At 38.8% G+C, this 25,337-nt stretch overlaps 1 protein-coding gene across 7 annotated transcripts in view; it reads right to left on the bottom strand.

Annotated features, from left to right (window-relative positions):
* Positions 1-24,914, bottom strand: part of Echdc1 (ethylmalonyl-CoA decarboxylase 1) — a 31,718-nt gene extending 6,804 nt beyond the window's left edge. The window contains exons 1-5 of one of the 7 annotated variants that reach the window (XM_076927946.1): positions 24,794-24,914; positions 18,239-18,454; positions 13,098-13,240; positions 7,237-7,289; positions 4,833-4,913 (exon numbers count right to left, since the gene is read on the bottom strand). In XM_076927946.1, coding sequence (XP_076784061.1) covers positions 4,833-4,913; positions 7,237-7,289; positions 13,098-13,240; positions 18,239-18,452 — 491 coding nt within the window. In that variant the 5' untranslated portion in view covers positions 18,453-18,454; positions 24,794-24,914. The other 6 variants (XM_076927944.1, XM_076927943.1, XM_076927942.1 and 3 more) reach the window with 6 other exon arrangements.
* Between the last annotated feature and the right edge of the window lie 423 nt (positions 24,915-25,337).

The following is a 25,337-nucleotide window of genomic DNA, read 5'->3' on the forward strand; positions in this document are numbered from 1 at the left end:
ATTAACTGAAACAAGTCCTTAATTATCAAATGAAAACAAAAATGTTCTTATTCATTAGTTTGCTTCTGTCTGTTATCCTTTGTGATATGACGTTGAGATGGGAAAGCACTTTTTAACGCTGTGTGGAAGTGAGAGGTTGTGAAGATGGTTAAATAAGTTGGGGCTCCAGCAGTGTTGTCGGGTGCCCACTGTTGCCAGTGTTGACCGAGTCAGGAGTTCCTAGGTTCTCATTTTGTAACAACTCATGAAACACAACTTTTGTGCTTGATATACATCAATATACATACCAAAATGTTAGACTGGCTTATCAAAACTGAGTTTCTAAACTAGTGAATACCATTCAACAAAATAAATAAATCTGAGCCAAAGGAATTTCCTTGTTAGGGAAACTTTCATCTACATTTATGACTTTAAAAAAAATGTGACAAAAATCCATAGAGTGACTATGTGGAGTCTGTGATAGTTATTCTTCTCCCAGAGAGGTCACAATGTCTTAACAAGAAACAAAGGAGGGAGGGAAGGAGAGATGGAGGGAGGGGGGAGGGAGGGAGGGAGGGAGGGAAGTAAGGGTTTATTCTGGCTCAGTTTTTGAGGGGATACTTTCTTATGACAAGGAAGGTATAACATTGGGAATGTGGGGGGCTGCTCTGTACACTCAGGGACACTCAGGAAACAGAAAGCTCTAAGTCCTGGTGCTCTGTAAGCATCCCCTTTTTCATACAGACCAGAGCTCCAGACCATAAAATGGTGCCACTCACAGTAAGGGAGAATCTTCCCTCCTCAATTCACCTAATTTAGGTAATCCTCATGGATGTGTCCATGGTTTGTCTTTGAAGTACTCTAGATCCTGTCAGGCTGGCAATCAATGTAAACCAATGTACTGAACCCAGATATTCATCCTGATGGAAATATAAACAATTGGCTTGCTAATTTACTTTCACTGTGTGTATTTAAATGATTGACTAAAGCACAACTCTAGCAACTGTGTCGTTACAATGCATAGAAGCAAAATAAAGATAATACCCAAAGGGTATAGTGTAATAGAGTAGTACTTCAATTAGTTTGGGATTTTGTGCAGTGCTGTGACCACTTTAAGATATATACTGTTAATTCAGAACTAACTCACTCTCTCTCTCTCTCTCTCTCTCTCTCTCTCTCTCTCTCTCTCTCTCTCTCTCTCTCGTTGATAGAAGTAAATGGAATTACATAATCTACAATGAGGCAAGAAAAGAGTAAGAGTAAGAAAGAGGAGACAGAACCATGTCATTAGAAAAAAGATCCTAAACTAAGATGGTAGCTTGATGGTGCAGGAGAGTTAGCTTAGTGATTAAGAGCAGTTGCTGCTTTTGGACGAGGCTCAGGTCCCAGCATTGACTCACGGTGGCTCACAATGACCAATAACTCCAGTGCCAGGGATCCAACACTTTATTCTGCATTCTTGAGAGCACCATGTGGTACATATATATACATATAGCCAAAACACTCATGCATATAAAAATAATTTTTAAGAAGATGATAGACTTAAATAAAATCATATCAATAGCAACAATGAGTATAAAACAGTACACATTCACCAATTAAAAGACAGAGGTTGCAATACTGAATAAACAGATTACACCCCTAGCCTGGCCTGATATGCAGATCACTAATCCTAGTTTCCTGAAAACCTGAGGCAGAAGTAGGATCAACACTTCTTAAAGTTCTCCCCTAGTGACTTCGTGAGAACCCATCTCAAAATTACAGAAACAAAATGTCAGGGGATGTAGCTCAGTAGTAGGCAGACGGCCAACATATCCATGAATTCAGTACCCAGTACCACCAACAAAGGAAAGCGGTATGATCCTAATTCATGTGGTCTACTAAAATCTACACTCAAGTTATATAGCATGTACATGTAAAAGGACAGAAAGGCTAAACACAGACGTGTGAGGATGTCTATATCTGTATCAAGCAAAATAGAGTCTTGATCGGATCCCATGCCAGAAAAAAAAAAAAAAAAAAGGATATTAAAATGGTAATGGAAAAGAAACTGAATCACATTTACAGATTAGTTAAAAGTATTGCTTCTCTTTGACTTTCATGACTTGTAATTGTACCGTGGCTGGTAACTAGCATTTGAGGAGACTGAGTAAAAGTTTTCAGACATTTGTAAATATTTTAAAATGAAAACCTAAGCATACTTTAAAAACTAAAATGTTCTGCTCTTTGAAAAAGCAAGTGTTGGGGGGCTGGAGCCATGGCTGCTCTTCCGGAGGTCCTGAGTTCAATTCCCAGCAACCACATGGTGGCTCACAAGCATCTGTAATGGGATCTGATGCCCTCTTCTGGTGTGTCTGAAGACAGCTGCAGTGGACTCACATACATAAAATAAATCAATCTTTGAAAATGCAAGTGTAGAGAGGTACAAGCCTATGACCAAGTCATCTGAGAGGATGAGGTGGAATTACACTTCACATGCACTTGCCTACACAGAAAGATCTACTAGATCATCCAGTTAGATGTGTAAGTCCAGTGGATAGACCTTTTGAAATCTAAGTCAACATACAGTAGAGACACCTGCATACCCATTTTTATTGTAGTGTTATTGACAAGCACATAAGAGAAATAAAAAATGTTCTATATCTTAACTGTAGTGGTTACATGAGTATGTACAGTCATCAAAAATTTTTTATAATATACAATTAAAATGGATACATTTGATTATATGGAATTTAGATCTCAATATAAGATTATTTAAAAGCAAAACCCTTTGTAACTCTAATCAACATAACCTACTGAAACGTCTACCATGCTATTTACTAGAGCCTAAGGGTCATGTCCTTAGCTTTAGAAATTGGGTCAAAAATTGACTTAAGCTCATCTCTTAGTGTATGTGCCAACATCTTAAAAGATGAAGTCTACACAATGTGTAGAAAACAAAGAATTAAACACATTGAAACAAAGTGACTTCTGGAAAAATGGTTCAGCAGTTAAGAACATTTATTCTTGTTGTCAAGAACGAGAGTTTGATTCCCAGCATCTATACCACAGTTCAAAACCCTCTTAAGTCAGTTCCAGGGGATTTGATGCATTCTTCTGGCTTCCATGAACACACATGCAAAGAAGAAAAATAGTCATACAAAAAAAGAGAAAAGAAATCCTTTTAAAAAGTATTTTCAAAAATGTGTATTCTGTGGGGAAAATTTTAGGATCTGAAATTGTTCTGTTTAAAATTATATCAAATCATTGTATAAGAGTTATTTAATGTATCAACTGTATTGCTATAAAGTACTTTTAAAAACATAAAAATAAAGTACTTTAAAAAAACATAAAGCCAAGATTATGGGTGAAAATACATCAAACAAAGAGCAGTCTTAAAGTATGACAGATAATTATTTATTGACTTTTCTACTAAAGAGTATATTGGTAAAATAAGATAAGTTTAAGAAATAAATTTTAATAAAATATTAAAATTTTCTGTACATTTAGGGTAGGCATTATGTTGAAGTGATGTTTTTGTACACTATGTGAAGGTGTGTCTGTGTCCTTCCTTGCCTGCCTAAGGCACCTTCTGATTTGTTAAAATAAAAAGCCTGTGACTTATAGCAAAAGGCAGGATAGGAAGGTGGGACACGTAGCAGAAAGAGAAACTATGGGAAAGAGAAAAGCCTGGGAGATTCCCTGCCTAGACTCAGAGGAAGTTGTACGAATAACCCTGAGGAGAGGTAACTAGCCATGTGGCAGACATAGAATAATAAAAATGAGTAAATAAAAGGTATGAGCTTCTGAGAACAACCCTAGCTTATGGCCTAGGAATTTAATTAATAAATAATAATTCTCTGAGTTGTTATTTGGGAACTGGGGCATGGGTGGAAACGCCACAGATACAGCATTATGCTAAATATGTATATGTATATGTATATGTATATATGTATACACACACACACACACAAGTCAGACAGGTAGAAGCAGCAGACAGAGGGATGGACAGTATATCTGGTGCCAGGCTCAGGCTCCTTGCTGTGCTCCCAGTTTAGCTCCTTATAATACACATACCATTTTTTTTTTTTTTAAACAGGAAAAGGGTCAAATGTATCTTTAAAAATGAAGCATCTAACTTTCTTGCAAACATAGCTCTTTGCTATGACTTCCTGCTCTGGGGACTTCTCAAAGCTGTCAATATGGAACAGTTCAATGTGATGCTGTCTTCCTCCATTTTTATGGATCTCAAGACAAGCACATAAAAGAATACAGAGGTTTCCTCAGAGTTGGTCCCACAGTCTTTGCGACAGCACTAAGAAGCCTGGGCAAAGCATCAGATTTTTTGGCCTCTGTAGCTACAAGCTGAGAGTCATTCTAAGTAAGAAGAACCATCAGTTCCCAGAGTGCCCTGCAACTCTGTTCCCCATCTATAAAGTGGCTATGAATCACAGATAGTGAAAACATGGATCGCAGAACCCTCTTGATGAGAACTACAGCACCATCAACTCTGGGTCCAGTCTCTTCTCTTCTTGCGTTTTTGAGTTGCTAACTTCTTCTGAATCATTCTCTTGGGTTTAGAGTTTTCTTCTTATGCCTTCCATGATTTTCCTCTTAGGATCTTTGCTAATATGGATTTCATTTATTAATAGTCACTGTGTTTTGTTTTTGTTTTTTTTTTTAATTCATTATAGTTGAGTAATAGCAGCTGTACTAAACTAAAAATGATCTAACTTTAATGACTGGTAAAAAGAAAACATTCATTAATGGATTATCTTGTTTAAGAATATATGAAATATTGAAATTATGGTAAAACTAAAGCCAATCATGTGCTAATTATGTTTATGCCTACAGCAATGTAATTTTTATCTTACCTGAAATCACATGCTGTAGTAAGTTCTGCTCCTCCACCCATCGCCCAGCCTTGGACCAGAGCAACACTTATTAATGGTAGTCTGTATATTGAAAAAAAATAGATGTGAATAATTCTAGCTTTAGTGTTCACTTATATACATCCTCTTAAAATCTTTAACATTTCTCAATGTTAATAATAGGGACCATCAAGGACACCAGCAGAGGAAAAAATGACACGATGCCAAAACCTAGCCCTGCCAGTGCTGCAGGAGGTCAGCAAAGGGCCTGCTGGAGCCACTGTCTGGCTTACAGGGGAGCAGACGATAACTGTCTTCTAAATAAGGAACCTAGGATACAACCTTTAGCTCTGCAGCAATCAACATAGTCACTGTGAAACTATTTGCTCTATTTTATGGCTCTACAGCCAGGGTGGGGCTATTATGGTCATATCTGGGGGGAAATCTGGTCTAAAACACAGAGCTACAAAATCAAGTATTTAAGATTTCCATCAAAAGACTAAATGGCCATATGCTGCTCCTATAATCTTAACATTACTTAGTGTTTAAGCTAAACCTTACTGTTTCTTTTTATAAAGAACCACATAGATAGATAGATAGATAGATAGATAGATAGATAGATAGATAGGTAGGTAGGTAGGTAGGTAGGTAGGTAGGTAGGTAGGTAGATAGATAGATAGATAGATAGATAGATAGATAGATAGATAGATAGATAGAGATATACATATAGGTATAGATATATAAATATCTTGCCCTAACTCCTGTTTGTTTCCACCCCACTGGAATTTTTGTTTTCTAGGTTAAAACTCTTTTTAAAAGATTATTTTATATGTCTGAGTGTTTGGCCTAGGTGTTTATATTACGTTCTCTATGTATGTGTCGACAGTCTTCAGAAACCAGAGGAAGACGTCAGAAGGGGGGACATGGGTAAACACCTTCAATCCCAGCACTTGAGAGGCAGACACAAATGGATTTCTAAGGGTACAAGGTCAGTCTGGTCTAGTGAGTTTCTGCACAGTCAGAGCTATAGAGTTGAAACCTTGTCTTAAGAAATAAAAATATATCATGTCAGAACAGTGTGAGAATACTATTAGGTAGATACACAGTGTTTTCAAAGTATGCATTTTGTACAGATTCTAACCAAAATGGAAAGCTAGTGGTCTAACCTGACTAAATATTTTCTTAATACACCCTACTCTACATAGAAAGGATTAGTTAAACAAAAATTACTTTTAGCCAGATGTGGTGTTACCTGTAATCTAGGCACTTATAAGATAAAAGCAAGGATATCAGAAGTTTGAGGCCAGCCTCAACTAATAGTAAGTTTGTGATCAAACTGGGATATATAATACTGTGCTGATAGACAGACAGACAGACAGACAGACAGACAGACAGATAATTAAAAGAATGAAAAAATAAACCTCTCTTAAAGAAAGGATTGATGGCTTAGTGACTTAGAGTTCTTGTTTTCTTGCAGAAGACCCAGGTTCAATCTCCAATCCCTAACATGGTAGCTAATAATTATCTGTAACTCCAGTTTCAGGGGATCTGATGCCTTCCTCTGGTCTCTGAAGGCTCTAGACACCCAGGTAAAACACTCATACATATAAAATAGTCTTTTAAAAGGAGGTTTAAACTAGAAAAAAAAAGTAAATTCCAGTGTGGTGGAAGTAAGCAGGAGTTAAGGCAATGATATTGACAACAGTAATGTAATGATTCTATTTTTTCTAGACTCTCAAATGAGTACTAAGAATACAGAAATGTTGAATAAGCATGCTTAAATATGAACTTTCTTAGTTGTCATCATTTTAAACTGCTTATATGAAGAATAAAAATAATCAGAAAGAGTGTTGGAGAGATGGTTCAGCAGTGAAGAGCACTGACTATTCTTCCCAAGGTTCTGAGTTCAATTCCCAGCAACCACATGGTGGTTCACAACCATCTGTAATGGGATCTGATAGAGATCTGGTGTGTCTGAGGAGAGCAACAGTGTACTAACATACATAAAATAAATCTTAAAGACAAAATCAGAAAGAGATTCAAAGCATACTGAGTTTGTAACCTCAAATGCCCACATTTTTTTCTCCCTTCTAGATGCAAAGAAAACCCACTTTTGACAAAAAGCTTTTCAAAGTACTTCCCTATTCAGCTCTCCTGTCTTGTGGATTCAGTCTGCTCCCCTCAATTTCTCTCCATCCTGGGGGAGTCTTTGCATGTCACCTCCTGGTCAGCACCCTGCCTCTCCATTCCACTCTAGTGACTGTTTTCTATGTTGTAATAATCACCCAGCATTACAACAGTCACAACACGAAGCTCAGCTAACTTTTTAAAATGTACCAACAATGCAGTAACAAATTATGAATTCTAGTCTATTAAAAATCCTATTTTTAAAAGAAAGATACATTACCTCATAAATCTTGTTAAGGTGTTTTGCATGAACATAGATAAGGCCACTCCATTCTTTAAATAAAAGTAAACAAAAAATATTATTATATTACATAAGAGGTACTAGTTAAAATTCAGATTTTTAAAAGGAACAAGGTCAAACTTTTTGAAAATCAAAGTTTTCATTTCCAATTCTCTGAGGCTGAAGTGTAAATGGTGCTATGAGCTCTCCCAGATCTTGAGCGCAGGACGGCACGAGGTGAGCCAGACTGTAACCCGGATTATGTATTTTTCTCACTCAAGTGGCAAAAGTTCTAAAGACAGAAGTTTACAGAAGGAAGGAAGATTTGGTCTAACAGTGTGAGGAAAGCAGTAAGAGTGGCAAGGAAGGCATGGCAGCTGGGAATGTGGCATCCTCAGTCAGGAGGCAGAAGCGAATGGCTATGTTCACCCTGCTTGCTTTCACTCAGATCAGGACCCAGCCTGTGCAAAGTGTCACCCACATTTATGGTGTTCTTTCCATCACAGTTAACTCAATTTACATAATTCCTCACAAGAATGGTCAAAGCTTTATTGCCAAGGTGACTTTAAATCCATCAAGGTGACAACCAAGCATGACAATTACGGCTTCCTAGGATAGAGTTCCATGCACATGTCGCTTGAGGAAACAAGACTCTCCCACCTGCTACCAGTAAGAAAGTGTTTGTAAAATACAGAAGTCAGAAGGAGCTTTGGGATTTTGCATTCTAAGGCTCTGATTCCTAGATTTTTCATAAAAGCCCTACTTTTTTCAACCCAGTATAATCTGGCTTTCAACCTTGTCCCAAACATTTTAATACTCCATTTGTCAAAATAAATGAGTTTTCCTTACTCTGTAACATCTTCTCTTCAAATTAACACTAGTTTCTTGACTCTGGTCCTCTCTCTCTCTAGGAATAGGTTTTATTCCTGACTGTTTACCTGCTGTGTGACTGCTTCTTTGCAGTCTTTTCCCTTGACTCCTCCCACTCAGCCAATGCCCCTAAATGTCTGGACTCTCCCAAACCCAGGCCATAGCTCGTTCTCTCTTTTATTCATTCGCTTTCTTTTCTTTGAAAGCTTCATCCACTCCCACTGCTGGTTTTATGTGAAGCAGTAGACTCTACTAGATAGTCCACGTTCAGCCAGTGGGTCCTCAGGCTCAGCATCACTAAACTTACCAGGAGTAAGAGCACAGTCTGGCTTTTATTTCTACCACTTGGTAACAGTATGCACATGAGCAGATCGTGACAGTGAGCTCATCTCCTCATCCACAGGAAGGAGAAACAGATGCAGAAACTGACTGACAGTACAGCGGGAAAGACAAGGATCTGCCTATTCTGTAGGCTGCACACACCCAGGCTGCTTAGTTTCTAGAAACGTTAGCCATCGTCAGAATGGTGATGCTATTACCAATTCCTCTAGGTCACAAACTCCTCATCATCAGGACCAAGCTGGGCCTCTTCAGCTCCTCCTTTGAATTATTGCCAACATTTACTTTCTTTTTTTTATTTCTGTTCCAAATAAACTAGTCTGGACCTGTTCATCAGTTCATGGGCTTAAAAGCTTAAAAAAAAAATAAAAGAATAAAAAATAAACAAAAAAACTTTACTTCCTAACCAATTTTTCTGTATTTGGTTTCTTCCTCTTAGATATAATTTCCATCCTGCTGCCTGGTAACCCTTCCTGTAAGATAGTGGTTTCCAGTCACCAGCAGAATAAACGCTAAGATCTTGAAAAGACCAAACTACACATTATCCTAAAGTCCTAACCAACATCATTATTAACTCCTATACCCTTCAACCAAGAATCTTAACTTCAAATATCTGGCAATCCTCTAAATACCATATGCATAACATACTATATCATAAATAACAACGTAAAACACAGACAAACATGCACACACACACATACACGTACACACATTCTATTTTGCCCATACCAGCCCATATCACACACATACACACACACAAGCATGCACGCACAGATGTGCACACATACTGTTTTGTTTACATCAGCCCATCATACAATACACACACAAGCATGCACACACATATGCACACACATTTACTGTGTTTTGCTCACATAAGCCCATCAGATAACACATAAACACACGTGCACACATTTTCTGTGTTTTGCTCATACTAGCCCATCATGTAACATGCATACACGATTGCGAGTACACACACACATGCACACACACACACACACACACACACACACACACACACTTTCCCTGTTTTGCTCACGCCAGCCCATCATTTGTTTCTACTAGATAGGAGCTAAGGAATATAACAAGCCCTCAATAACCTTAATGGAACAACCATTAAGGTATTACGTTCTCTCCACCACCTCCCCCGCTTTCTTTCTTTCATGCTTGAAGTAACCAAGAAGAGTGTCAATGAAGAAACAACTAAATTCAGCTGAGGCACAGAGATGTGGGGTGACTACATAAGAGAAGAGGCAGTGGAAAATGCTAGGCTTGTGCAATACTTGAGGCTGACAGTATGTAACAATGCAATGCTAATAAAAATTACATAATGTAAAATGTGTTTTGACTATAAATATATTGTAAAACAGGTAATTAATTCTGGCCCCAAATACCTAGGAATGAGATGTAATTTGGTTAGGCAGTGGTGGCACACACCTTAATCCCCAACACTTAGGAGGCAGAGACAGGAGAATCTCTGTGAGGTTCCAGGCCAGCTTGGACTACACTGAGAAAATGAAGAAGCAGAATAGGAGGACGAAGAAATATTAATTCTTCACCCAAAGCTACAGGGTCAAATACTCATTTATTTCTAGGAGTTGAAAGAAGAAAAGAGTCAGGGGTCTAGAGATATGGCCCAGCAGTTAGGAGCACTAGCTATTCCTCCAGGAACCGGGGTTCAATTTCAGCACCCACACTCTATCTCACAGTATGTGTAACTCCCATTCCAGGGGATCAAAGGTCCTGTTGTGTTCCCCCTGAGCATGAATGTGATACACAGGCACACATAAACATTTTTTTTAAAGTTAAAGACAGAAGTCAACAACGGCAACAACAAACACTACCAGGCAAGTAGAGAACAGGACCATGGAATAGCCACAGAAAAGGAAGCAGTGCAGAGCTCAGGTACAGGCAGCCGGGAAGCACTGGACAGAGGACTGGAGAGCTACAACAGATGTGATTTTCATCTGTCTGTATTCTGAGAGCCAGCTCCACCTTTCTAGGTTATCCCAGTAACAACCATGACAAAACATGTCCAATCCTCAGTGTGTGTAAAGAAACCAGGAGCATCAATCTCCTCTCCTGCATGCATCTTGAGTATAAAAACTCCCATCTTGCAAACTATCTTATTCGATGACCATAAGTACCTGTCTTATGGAATAGTGAACTCCTTTCAAATACACTGAAAGATTTTTGGAAAATAAGTAACTTGTCTATATATTACTACGGCTAAAATGAAATGGTACCAGCGTAGCAACAAAGCTAAATCATTTAGACAGAAGGTTGGGGGATGTGTAGACATTTAAGCAATAAAGACCTAGACAGTGATTTGGCAGAAGAGTAACAGAGGAGGTCAGGGAGAAAGAAGGACATTCTTCCACACTAGGTTAAGACTGTGAAGCCTCCCAAGCACTAAGCCTTTCCTCGACACACTACACCACTTGCTGCGAAGTGAGCAATTTCATGTTTTCCTACACACTTAAGTTCACAGCTGCGGACCTGGATTTCCTCAGATCTCTAAGGAGATTTCTCAAAGTCTCTAGAACATCTGTGGCATAAAACCTGAATCTTACAAATGAATACCATGTGCCCCTTTCTTTACGGTTTGCTTTACTCCTTCCCATAGCTCTTCAGGGCTAACTCTTGTGTTGCATTAGTCCTTCTCCTGCACACCACAGCTCCGAGTAAGATGCAACTGTGTAACAGGGTCAACGGTAGTTCTTTTCCTCGTCCTTACACAAAAGAGCCCAAGCGAAACCAGCTTCTTAAGTGATCTGTGACCACACAAGGAGAGAGCTAAGGTAGGAGCTTAGGAACAGAATGTTGCCAGTGATGACAATCATGGGGATATGAAGGATTCACTGGATTTTCTCTTTCTGTGGACATCTGGGAATTCTCTTTTAAAAATTTAGTTGAATAATTGCTGTGGCAAAACAACAACATAATGATATTTAAAAGACAAGTCATTTAATAATCTTTTAAAGCATTTTATCCTATTTAGAGGACAATCATAATTCACTTACTAAATTGACATACTTTTCAGTTACTTCAGCATTCATACCAGAGATCATATTCACCAAACATACAGACACCACTGACACATCTGTGACACGAAGCATCAATATGCTGGATCTGGAAGAGCCTCACTGAGAGAAACCAATTACAATATGAAATCTCAGTAAGAGTCTCAGCTGCAAGTGTTAGATGATTTATACATTTATGCAGCTGCAACTCATGTTAAGTGTGTGAGCTCCTCAGCTCCAAGACTTTAAGCTTCATATTTACAAAACTTATCATTACTTCTCAGGCGCATTCTTAAAGAATACAGTCTATTTGAAAAATTGGTTCAGAAATTTAATGCACACCAGTCCCATTTGTCAAATTTGAAATTATCATATGACAAAAATATTCTATACTTTACAAATATTATTTTAACTCTGAATATTACCTTTAAAAAGTTGGATATAGTGGCTCATGTATATAATCCTAGCTCTCAGAAGACTGAGACAGGAGGATTTCAGGGACTTTGAATCCAGTCAATGATACATAAAGTGCATAAAGGAGTTCCAGGATAGTCTGAGCTACAGAGTAAGATCACATACATGTGCACGCTCAGACACACATGATACACACAGAGCTCGAGGAACTTTCACAGATGAGAGACTTAAAGAATCATGATGGCCTGAATCAGATTCCAAAGCAGAAAAGAACACAATGGAATGACCCATACCAATAACTGATGGACTTTCTTTTATCTCTTCTCTTACACCACTCTGACATGTAAAAATAAATACATATCTAATGCTCACAACTTGAGTTAGTAGACATCACCAATTCAACTATCACCACCCATCTGGGCTGTAGGTATACCCACCGATTCAAGTCTTTTCTGCCATTTGTTTGATCACCAGTGTGGGGTGTGCATATAAGAACACTGATGGGTGGACTCTAGCATTGCTCATTACAGACACTATGCTATAGCACTAATTTGTCATGTATAATGGAAACTAAATTTCCCATATTTTACCCTCAGTACCTGTGACATCACCACTCTACTCTGTGCTTTAATGGGCTTCACTATTTGAGAGTACACATCCTAGATCACAGAGCTGAGTTTCATCAACAGGGAAATACCAATGTCGGTGCGTAAGTTGTTGACAAAGCTTTACACTGAAGGAATACGCTAAAACAGAGGGCAGAGAGTACAGGTATTGGGGGCTCAGTACTATTCGTGCAACTTTTTCACAATATCAAAATTTCTAAAATTTAAATTTTTCTTTAAAAATATTCAATCAAATTACAAAAGTAGGCACTGCTGGAGGGAAAGAACAATACTGAAAGCAAGAGACATTCATTCTCCAAAACACAGGCACCTCCATGAGTGGTGCTCTGCTTGGCCCACAAAGATGAGTCATCTCAGCGCGCCAACCAAAATGTCTTTTATAGATGCCCCGTAGGGAAGCCCCTAACATCTCCTTGTTCTCCTTACAAATTTCCCTTATTATTCCCCTTATAAATCTTTATACTTGATCACAAAATAAACCAAATCAAACAAAAACTACTGTTTGGAGAGTTGTACCAGTAACCACACAGGTAAAACGTGACGTTCTCAGCCATGTCTGGTGAGAGCACCCTCTCACAGCCTATGTACTTACTTCTGGAGTAGAGAGTGCCTTCACTGCATTCAGATCAGATCCTGAGCAAAAAGTGTTTTTTGTTCCATGGACGATGAGGCCTTTCCCTTCTGTCCAATTTTCTAATTCAATTACCCTTTCCAAAAGTTGTAGCATCATGGTACCTATCAGATGAGAGATGAGAAACACAAACACATCTGAGCGATGATAAAAACAGTAAAGTGCTAAGTGCGACTGCTAGGACAGATGCTTCACAAATATTTACAGTAGATTTACCAAATGCTTATTGTTTTGACACAATGGAATATACAAACAAAGGATAAAAAACAGACCCTGCCTTAACATTTTAAATACATTACTCTATGTATTTTAAGAAACCAGACAAATGTGCTTAGGTAGAAAAATGAGAATGTATCATACATGTCCTAGGAATAGAAAAATTAGAATATATTACAGTGGATACAGTGATAAGGAAACCTTCCTTCTTATGGTAAAGACAGCGGGTACACATTGTCTCTGAACAGGCTCAACGCGCTGTGTGAACACAACTGTAAGATTTTATGATTCACCAGGTACAAAAATATCTACCACAAAGTGAGATTCAAACCGTCTTCTCAGCAGCATGAGTGAGTGTTCAGTTAGTTCTGGAAAGGGCTAATGAACACAGAAAAAATGAAGGCCACAGCCTAAAACCTGACACACCTGAGGCACAGTATAAAATTGCTTTACAGATCTACCAGCAGTAAAGTCAATGGATTACACATGAGATTGTTATCATATGGAAACAGCAGAAAGTGTCATTTCAAGTTCTAATAAATAACTTACATCTATGTACATCATGGGTCATAATATCTGCAATATGATTATTGGGATTGTAAAACATTTCTCATGGGACTTGCTTTTAGAAAAAATACACCATAAGGTCAATAATCACTATTCTGCCATAACCAACAGTGACAGGGACTACAGTAAATGTTAGACCAATGTTATGAATTCACAAATCACTAACAAAGTCATCCTTTCTAAGCACTACCTACTTAAAATAGAAACTTCTCAAGAATGTCCTGTGTGCTCAAAAATATTCTTGCATGCAAAATATTTACAGTTTGGGAGACAACAATCCATGCATTTAGGGTAAGAATAAATCTATATAGACAAATCTGTATCTTCAAATCACAAATGATATTTTAGTGCCTAAACAATAATGGTGACCATGCATATAAAAACTATGCCACTCGTTCATTTTAAACTCAGTCTTTGGACTTAGTCCAGCAAACTTAAAAAGTTGGAGGAGATCTTATGTACTCAGAGCCTTACCGTGTCTGCTTTGATGACTGCTAAGCAAAGACACTGGGTATTTATCTCCCCACACAAGTTAACAAAACAGCATTACTTAAAGCATCTCTGCCTTTACTTGTTTTGCACATTATGTATCAAATTAATATTCCCCCTATATAATTGAATATATGGAACTACTACCATTAATTACATGCAAATTTTGAATACTTGAAATGTGGGTGGTCACCTGAGATATGTTCTAAATGTAATAACAGATTTCAAAGACATGCTATGAAGGAGAAAGGAAAGCATCTCACATGAAATTTCTTATATTCTTTACTTTGGTGAAAATATTTTAAATGAAGTGAAGTGGACTATCTTATTATAATTAATTTCACCCATTTGGTTTTGCTATCTAAAGGATGGCTGCTAGAACATCTAACATTATGCTTGAATCTCACTGTGTCTGGCATTCTATTTGTGCTGGTGAACATTGGTGTGATGAAGGAGGGCTCAAGTCCTTAAACAGAACAAAAGTGGCCGTTCCATAAAGGCCCAGTGCTGGAAACCCATAGTCTACAACTGACTGGATTATGTGTAAAGACATAAAATGTCTTAATACTTCTAAGTCTAACAATTTAAATGCCAAAAGTAAAAATGCAAACTGGTGCAACCACTCTGAAAATCAGTTATGGACAATCCTCAAAAACTAAAAATAAAGCTACTGTGAACAGCATATGTGACTCCTTGGCATATGTCCAAAGAACTCTAGAGTCTATTCAGATCCTTGTTCAGCCATGTACACTGCCACCCAGCTCACAATAGATAGGAAATAAGAAAAGCAAAAACAAAACAAACAAACAAAAAACCTAGATGTCCTTCAACAGATGATGGGTGATGAAAATGTGGCATGTATACACACAATACAATACTATTCAGCTGTAAATATAAATAAAAGCACAAAATACGCAAGTGACTGGGTAGACTTAGAAATGATTATATTGAGTTTCCCAGACTAAGAAAGACGAATGTCACATGTCCTCTCTCATTTGCAGTTTCTAGATCTTAATCTTCAAATGTGAGTATACAACATGAAGAAGCCACAGAAATCAGAAAGTATGAAGAGATAGGGTGGGGTAGAGGACTTGAGAGAAAACAAAAATGGGAAGTAGGGAGGGTGGAGTGAGGACAATACAAAATGTAGAAAGGAGGAGGGACAAATAATGCCAAGGTCATTTGATAAAACCTAAAAGAATTTTATTATTTTTTACTTATCTGAAAATATACACAATACATATAAGTGTATGAACACATACATACACACACACATATATATATGCACAGAGATATGTACACACACACACACACACACACATATATATACACACATACAGAGATATGTACACACACACACACACACACACACACACACACTCAGAGTAAACTATGCCTCTTGGGCTGATAATGCTTCCATAAGAATCAAAGACTACCAAAATGCCCAGTACCAGTCTTGAGTAATTTTTAAATAGCTAGTCAACTTCACGCAAGCGACTCCTCACACAACACAGACTCTTGCTGTTGCTCTTGCTCGGTTAAAGGTAAATCCATAATGCTGAAAACATTGGACACAAGACGTGGACTATTTGAGCTGGGTCTAACACAAATGCCTTTTTCCTGTGGTCTGTCATCCATGGTACCAGAGAACACTATGAAAGCTGCAAGGGAAGAAAGCAGTGAATAGTTCTATGCAAAGGTGACATCTGTGAACCAAAGTGACAGGCATGGCAAGGCAGCCTTAAATGTACAGTGAGTGGCACTCACATATTGCTGTTTCCCAGAAACTACCTACTTGAACTGAAGGTCCACTCAATACGGGAAATAATGCTGCTACTATAAACTAGCCCATTCCTGGGGTAGTGAAATAAGTCATGAGCCCATGAAGAAAAATCTACTATCACTACTTTGCTAGGCCAGAATAATTCCTCACTGCATTTTAAATCTTATCCTTACACTCACAGACAAATGTTGCTACTATCTCTCATAAAATCAAACCAAACCAAACCAAACTAAGCCAAGCCAAACCAAACCAAACCAAGACAAACAAAAGAAAAGACTTTTTGCAGCCAATGGAGGCCATCACAGAAAACCACAAGTGAATAAATTTAATGCAGAGATGAATGGACTGCAGTGAGCTTAGTCATAGTAGATATATCTACATCATAGGTCCTACACATTCAGCTCAAGTGACACCAAGAAGGGGTAGAAAGCTTGGCAGAGGGAAAATACCAAGATGGCCACTGTGATACCGTGTTTCCTAGAAATGGTTGTGTAAATAAGACCTGAACAATGGCAGTATCAATAGACATGTAAACTAGACATGTAAACTCCTATATGGTCCCAGCCCTAGACAAAGAGTAGTCAACTAATTACTGCTGAGAAAGAATTAGCTTCTGGGGTGAGGCCAATACAAAGTGGTCAGCACTGAATCTATATAAATACAAACAATAAAAATGCACTCAGCAGTTTGTACTTACATAAATCTCTCTCTCTCCCCCTCTCTCTTTCTCTCTCACTGTGTGTGTGTGTGTAAAACAAAATAATAAAAGAAAAGGATTCTATCAATTCAAGAGTGAGGGATACTGAAACCGCAACCAATCAAAATGCAGAGTTATACAGCCCAGTTCCAACTGATATAACTACAGCACCAACTCCTGCACCTAAGGTTAGGGGGACATTGTAAAAGAGGGGAGGGGGAGATTCTAAAAGCCAGGGGAAGAGGAAGTTTGTTTTATGGTTATGTCTTCTAGAAAGCTACACCAACATGGCTGCGTAAATTTGACCTGAAGAAGGATGACCCCAACAGACATGCCAATGTGGAGAAGGGAAAGTTCATGAGGACTCAACCCCTATACAAAGAATTACAGGTAGTTAAGGAATGTTGGAAATGGGAGAAAGAGCTTCCCCAGGAGAGAAAGAAAGAACGCTTGGTTATTCAAAACCAAGTGGTCAGTTTCTGCAAACATATACAGACAAGTAACATTATACAGACTGAGCGGGTTACACTTACGCATTTAGGGATACAAACATACTACAGAGAAAGAGAGAGAGAAAGAAAGAGAGAGGGAAAGGGAGAGGGAGAAGGAGAGGGAGAGAGAAAGAGAGATGGAGTGACTGAGGTAAACAGTTAATTAAAAAGAGTTCATGAACATAAACTTAAAACAAGGCAGGGAGCCGGGCGGTGGTGGCGCACGCCTTTAATCCCAGCACTTGGGAGGCAGAGGCAGGTGGATTTCTGAGTTCGAGGCCACCCTGGTCTACAGAGTGAGTTCCAGGACAGCCAGGGCTACACAGAGAAACCCTGTCTCGAAAAAACAAAAACAAGCAAACAGAAAAACAAGGCAAGGTGGATATGGGGGAGCATAAAAAGAGGACAGAGAAGAAGGAAATGATGTAGTTATATTATAATCTCAAAAAGTAAAAATCTTAGAAATTAAAACATATTAGTAGGCAACGGTAGAAACTAACAATGACAGTTGTAACAATGTACAGAATATCTTTGAAATCTTTTTCCCCTTGCTTCCTAGTAGTATTAGCTAACAATAAGCATATCAAAGTTTAATATGATTAACACAGTCCCATAGTAAAACATATTGACTTGCCAGTTTTATCAAGATTTTTATTCATGACTTAAAGCTATCATACGCATAGTTACAAAAATATTGATGGTCTCATTATAAAAAATAAAATGGTGTCTGTGTGCATATATTCTACAAAGAATACCAAGACTTTCAATTTTTTTTTCACTGGGGAAAGACCAGAAAAACCATGCTAGCAGGCTGTGACTTAGTGTCATTCTCTGTCTGGAGGAGGCAGACCTCTCATACCTGAGAAGGCATTCATTTTATTAGGGTTGTTTAGCGTCAGAATGCCAATGCCATTCTGCTTCTTCTGAAGGTCAATGGACCCACCAGGAAACTGCTCCAGTATCTTCTTTACTTCCTCCTCATGGAAGCCATGAGTTGTATTATAAAGTGACACTCCTGTTTGTAAGAGTTTTGTTCTTACAGACAGAGATGAAGCCAAAAGACTTTTTGCCATTTCTAGAAAAGAAAAAAAAGTATACAGTTGTTGCAATAAAGAGACTCATGCTTATTTCTAAGTTTCCACCCAGAAGTGATTATTAATATTATCTAATGTTAGTATGTTACACGAACCAGTGATCTTCTTTTCCTCTCACAGGGCTAATGGACGTCATAGGTTAGAACTAATATATTCTTTCAGATTTAGAAGTACTTTACCAGTAAATACCAAAAAAATTTAGCAAACATAACTGAGAAAACCCAGTTTGACTGGTGTCATCCGACACATTTCCAGAGAAAGACTGAAGTGTGAACTCTCCGTAGGCGGAAATAATGTGTATTTGCTTCTACTGGTGCTGATATTTTGACTTACTCAATTCTATTCTCCTCCAAAGACATTTGAAGCTACTTTTACCCTCTCACCAAAAGAAGGGCACACAGAGTAGGTGTCGTGGTTCCGCTGGTTCTGCTTCTGGTCTAGAAAAACATTAAGTTCTCAAGATCGAGGATTCAAATGAAAAAGTCGAGTTGCCTACATTTCCAGAAGTAATTGTGTGCGCGCGCGAGCGCGCGCGCGCGTGTGTGTGTGTGTGTGTGTGTGTGTGTGCGCGCGCGCGCATGCGCGCGTGCGCATGCGCGCGTGCGCATGCTCACACTCTGCAAATTGTTTGGTTTGCTTTTGAGTATTTTTCGTTATAGAGATAACTCAACTAAGAAATTAATTTGAAGCAAAACTTCTGATCTTCCACAAACTGATTATAACATCAAATGCAAATGCTAAGAAAATTTGATTATGATTTAGATGGGTATTTAAAGAATATTAATTTATCTGTATTTGTACAATGCTTTGTTTAGGAAAAGAAAAAATTAATGTATAAAATATAGTTAAGGCTTAGAAATCATTGGCCTTTTAATTGTTATTATAGGTTAGTAGAATCTATATACATATGTACACACACACACACATTTGGTAAGGGGTCTGCCGACTTTACCTAGATATATTGTCTAACCCTTCAACATCTGGCATGGTTAATACAAATGGTATCGGATCATACCCCTTCACCCTCAAACCACTGAACACTTAGATATTTATGCATTGCATAAATATCTTTGCCTCATTAGAATTAAACACTTTTCCAAGAAAGCCTTCTATTATGACATGTGCCCGTTCTTCTGTTAATTCCCCATTTTCTCTTCCTCCTTCGTTTTGTGTCTCTCTTTCAACACTGAGCCATTGTTTCTGTACTTCTTTCAGATTCCTTGTCTATACCAGTGTAATTCAAAGAACAGATGAAGCCTGCTAGAGTCACTGACCCAAATGCTGGAACTCCAGTCGTGACCACGTGCTAGGAGCTTGTTGTACATACATTCATCCCAATTTTAAACACACAAACTCAATGGTTAAAATTATTTACCACTGATCCAGAGAACCAGAGTCTGGTTTCCAGCTGGTAACTCCAGCTCCAGGAGACCCAGGCCTCTTCTGACCTCCCATTCTTGTGCCTGCCCACCACACCCCCATATACATGATTAAAAATAACTTTTTAAAAAGATACATGATGGCTCTGGTGCTAAGATGACAAGATGTTAGACACTGGTGAGTTAGTGTAGTATCTATCTGAAAATATAAGTAAATAGAATTTAAGATTCTAGTGCTGTCTTAAGAGTAGACACACCTCAACTGCTTATATTTGGTTTACTCCTGGGAACACAAGGCAATGAAAATGTCTCAGTTACAATGTTATAAAAATTTCTTCAGGGGGGAAAATTTAAATTATGTCATGTGGTAGGTCAGTAAAGCAGCTGTCCTATCAGGAAACACATCATTACAGGCGAACATGCTTACTACCTCTGGCCATCTGGGACCAAAGGTTTCCCTCTCCAATTTCTATACGATAGTTCTTCTATTAAAAGTCCTTAAATTGTACTAGAAAACTAACATAATTCCATATTTAAAACAATCAGCATAAGGAAGTAAACAAAGAAAAATCAGAAGGTACTTTAGAATGAGATATATAACCTGTTTTTCAAGTTTTCACATTACACACCACCCACACCTCTCCCCACACACACCAAAGAAAACAACTTTCATTTCCTCAAATGCTTGATTTTTGTTGTCCCAAATCTCAGCACATATACTGTTACAAGCTTTTGGTTTTTATCCAGAGAGTAATTTCAAGTCATTTTCTCTAAGTTCCTAGACGACATAAAATCCATCTCCACTACCCAACAGCTGTAGTCACCTCAAACACTATCATTAACTTCTTCTTTTGATAAGTTGTCCTACTAAATTCAGTTGCCGAGAAAGCATTCGCAGTGCTGAGAATTGTGCCTGGCAAACAAGAATTTCCAAAAATTTTCTTAAAACAATTTGGTAGGGTCAAGGCCCTGACTGACTAACACAAGGCTAACTCACCATCTAGCTGGTTCATTCTTCTAATTCACCTTGTTGCAACTCTATCAGCCTTAGTGGAATGATGGTCATCCCCTGTATCGCCTCAGCTAGCTGTTAACTAATTGGTTTTCAAACCATAGTCCAATAAGGTATCAAAAAGCAAGCAGGAAACCTGTCAGCTTCCCAAGAATTCACAATTCTTCTACCCGTCAGGCCCCTATAAGGGTGCTATTCCTTTAAATTATGTCTTTGATTAGTCTTGGTCATATCTCTAAACGTGTAGCACCAAGAACAAGAAACAATAACCCGATAGAGAATCCGATGTGAAAGTTAGGAAATTAAGAAAAGTTAAAGTGTGATGTCCTTGCCTTTCCGATCCATAACTTTTTTGGGATTGGGTAAAAGTGGGGACGGGGTAGGATACCTTTGATGGGTAGGATACCTCCCATCAAAATTGAGTTGCTCCTCTGGTTGAAAAGTTGGCTTCACGAAACAAAAGATGTAAGAAACGTTTTAAATACGCGAGATCATTTCCTAGAGATCGCATGGAACATTACTTCAGCTCTCGCAAGGGATTCCAAGGCATCCAGAAATTAGCTTAGAGTTGACCTCAAACCTCCTCATCCTTTTTGACACTGCCAAGGCTGCGGTTTTCCCACGTTCTTTGTAACGCCCTCCCGAGGACTTCCCGGAGACCTCCAGAACCTCACCTCTCGAGCCCACCTGCACCGCGGCGCCAGAGCCAGCAGAGGGCGGTGCGCCTGCGCAGTGAGCCTGCGCAGTGAGCCGGTGCGCGGCCGCGCGCCCCCGCCCGAATCCGCCCGAATCCGCTCGGGATTCGCCGGAAAAGGCGCTCCTCCCCCATCACGCCACGATGGCCCTGGTGCTTGGGAGACGGGGGCATCTCCGCGGCCTGACACTCGGCGCAGCCCGACCGCCGGCCTGCAGCCCCTGCCTCTGGTTTCCCTTTCCGTGTTCTGAGACCCTCTTCCTCTTCCCGCACCCCACCTTCCGCTGCGCGCGACCCTCTTCCGGCGTCCACGCGGCACCCCGCGGTCCTTGTTCGGCCAGAGCCCACGGGTTGTCCGAAGGCACTCTGGCGGCCCGGAAGTCCCGCCCCTTCCCCCATCAGCTTCTTCATTTCTGCAATTTTTCCCCCAAATGTTGCAAGCTAGAGGAGGGAGCTCAGGGTTTTTTTTTTTTTTTTTTTTCCATGGTTGACATCTCCTTGATTTAGGGTTCAAACCAGGGAAAGGAGGCCACCCAAATACTTCCTACTCCGTTTGGCTGCAAATGAAAGAAGGGAAAAAGATAAGAGAGGGGGAGAGAAAGGTAAAGAACACCCAGCTTTCTTGGGTTCAAGAGTTGCTGTGGGCAGCATTTTGTCGTCTTATCAAAAAATATTTAGCAGATTTTTGTGACGTGACTCTGTCATGAGCTCTTCAAAGACATGAAGCCAAAGAAAACAATCCTCCATTGAAGTCATTTTATCACAAAGAAAGGCCTCAGATTAAGTTTTAGGTAGATGATATCGAAGATAATGTGGTTGCAACATTTTAATCAGTAACTGCAGACAGTAGGAAGAGGGAGTCATCTGCTCCTTGTTGGGCAGACATAGTTTGAGTATTTTAAAACAACTTCAGAGTTCACTAAGCAGAGAACTGAAGGGTACAGCGGGTTAGTCAGTGTAGAGGCAGCTACCCTAGGCCAATTTTTTAGTTTGTTTACTTCAGAAATCTAACCTACAGGAACTGAAGGACAAAAGGTTCTTGGGTGCTTGTTGTGTTCTTGGAAGTGTCCAGAACTGTGTATGAGAGAGATTTACACTCATAAAGTTTGATTTCTGGTAACTGTTAAGGTAAAGAACTCTAAGCTTGATGATGCACACTTACTATCCCAGCACTTTCAAGGACACCTTCAGCTATGTACTGTTGAGGGCCAGCCTGGGCTACTTGAAATCCTGTTTTGTTGTTGTTGTTTGGGGTTTTTGTTTTTAAGGAAGGAAAGGGGAGAAAAGAAGGGTGTCCAGAGGTCATCTCTTGGGGGTCAGTTTTGTCAGCTCTGTGCCTTGGTTTGGATGGCTCTCTGGTATCCGTAGACTTCTTCAGTTATCGTAGATAATGATCAAAGAAATAAAAACATGTATTTCTGGTGGGATGGATACAATGTGGCAAAGCAGTGGGGCAGAAATGATGGCTAGCTTATAACACAAAGGTTTGTGTAATAAGGAAGAGTCATAAGTCTAGGTTAGCTGAACTGGTAGGAAGAAGTCATTACCAGAAGTGTTTCATTCTAGTATTTTTTCAAAAGGCAGAGAGTTTATTCTAAAGCCAAATATAAGTGAGGTTTGGGTTACCCCCGGTTTACCCCCAGTTCTTTGTTCCAATGTAGCAATTTTATGAAGGTGTTAGAGCAACAGACCAAAAAAAAAAAAAAAAAAAAAGGTATTTTCCAAATAGATTGATAAGAATATGAGATCAGAAGGGTAAAAGCAGGGAGATTTTAAGTCTCAGATCTTAGCTGATAGGCCTCAGATGATAGCTGACAACAACCTTAGCAGTTCTACTGGTGGACACTATCAGTTTGTCTATTCCAAAAGACTTACCCAATGACCATAAAATTGTTAGGTCATATAGAGAGTTAGTAGCAAATAACTAGTAAGCTAAAGGTGACCAAAGATAAATTATCATTTGACCCCGGACCTGTAACATTTCAGCCTCTCCCCAAATGTTGAAGGCTTTAATCAGATAATTGGCTTTGCAGAAGAGTCAGTGTTCCCCTGGTTCTTTCCAGAGACTTTTGTCATAGTTCCTCCAATTGAACATCCTGAATGGAGAAGCCACACACTAATCTTTGTTTGTTGCTAGGAAGGCTCGTTTCTAGAATCTGATGTAAATGGGTTGAGTAATAACCAGGAAATCAGTCTTTAGGAGAAAAGAGTAACTAGTAAAGCCACTAAGGGAAAACTCCAGAATCCTGTTGTCAGGATCTACTGGACATTATGGTTTAGATTTGGTTTATCTGTTTGTCTGTGTTTGTATAATGTAATGTAATAGGAGTATTCCCTAAAATCAATCGAAATGCTGGCCTAGCAAGGTGAAGGCAGCAGAAGAGGGGAACAGAAAATGTAACAAATCAAAATGATTCTTTTAAAACTATGTTGACTGTTTTCTCCTGTGTGTATGGTCATTTGTGTTCTATGGAGGATTTTTATATTTAGAGTATTTAAAATGATTTCCTGACTTTTCTTTTCAGTTGTTCTTTTGGCCAGCCTGATCTTCTTTCTTATGTGGTAAGCAATATATTCTGTTAGAGTGTTGAACAGAAAACCTCTTGACAACAGTGACTTGACAGAACACATTTGTTACTTTTCTCCTTGACTAGATGTATTGATTGTGTCCCAGGCAGCTGTCCAAGATTGAAAGCCTTTGTTCTTCTTGTGTAACTGTCTGATACTATCTTTACTGAGTAAATGCCTATGTAACTTAGATATTATACTACCCCGTCTTTTGTCAGTTTTCTAAGTATTTTATGAGTTGGCAGTTCTCAAAAGAATTTACCAGCAAGTTGAAATGGAATGGGTAAAAGGGAGGAAAAAAAATTTAAGAATTTAAAAGCATCTTAGGAATTTGGGATAGAGAAAAAAACTGAACACTTGGTGAACTGAAATAACCAAATCATTGTTTATATTTTTTATACAGTCCCCTCTGTATGAATATGTATGATTTAATCACTGTATTAATCAGGGTTCTCTGGAGTCACAGAACTTACAGAATGAATATATATAAATATATACATATATATGTATAAGTACATATATATATAGAATATGTAACACATATACGGAATATATATATATATATATACATGAACACACATATATGTAACACACACATATATGGTACAAACACACACATACATACATGGGAATATATATATAAAAGGAATTTATTGGAATGACTTACAGACTGGAGTCCGACTAACCCAACAGTGGCCAGGTGTGAATAGAAAGTCCAAGAATCTAATAGTTTTTGAGTCCCACGAGGCTGTGTATCTCAGCTGATCTCCTGTGTATGTTGGAATCCCAAGAAGAAGGCTTCAGTACCACTGAAGAAATAGACACACTAGCAAGGCGAGGGCAAGCAGGCAAAGACAAAAGGTTTCCTTCTTCCACGTCCTTATATAGGCTTCCAGCAGGAGGTGTGACCAGATTAAAGACGTGTTGTCCTGCCTCAAGGTCTGGATCAAAAGGTTGTGCCTTTCTGCTTGAAAGGATTGACCCACTTCAAACCAAGCAGACTATTTCTGACGGATGTGCCCTCCTTTTCTGTATTGTGGTTTATTCCAGATTTAGTCATGTTGACAACCAAGTATAACTATCACAGGATTATCTTGAATAAATTGGAATAAACTTTTATACTGAACCATATAAAATGAAATTTTAAGTGCTTTGAGAAGACAGGAAGGTTGACCCCAGATATTTAGTTTTTACTCACTGCGACCTTGTAG

The sequence above is a fragment of the Arvicanthis niloticus genome, chromosome 30, assembly GCF_011762505.2.
Source record: "Arvicanthis niloticus isolate mArvNil1 chromosome 30, mArvNil1.pat.X, whole genome shotgun sequence".
Classification (NCBI taxonomy): Eukaryota; Metazoa; Chordata; class Mammalia; order Rodentia; family Muridae; genus Arvicanthis; species Arvicanthis niloticus.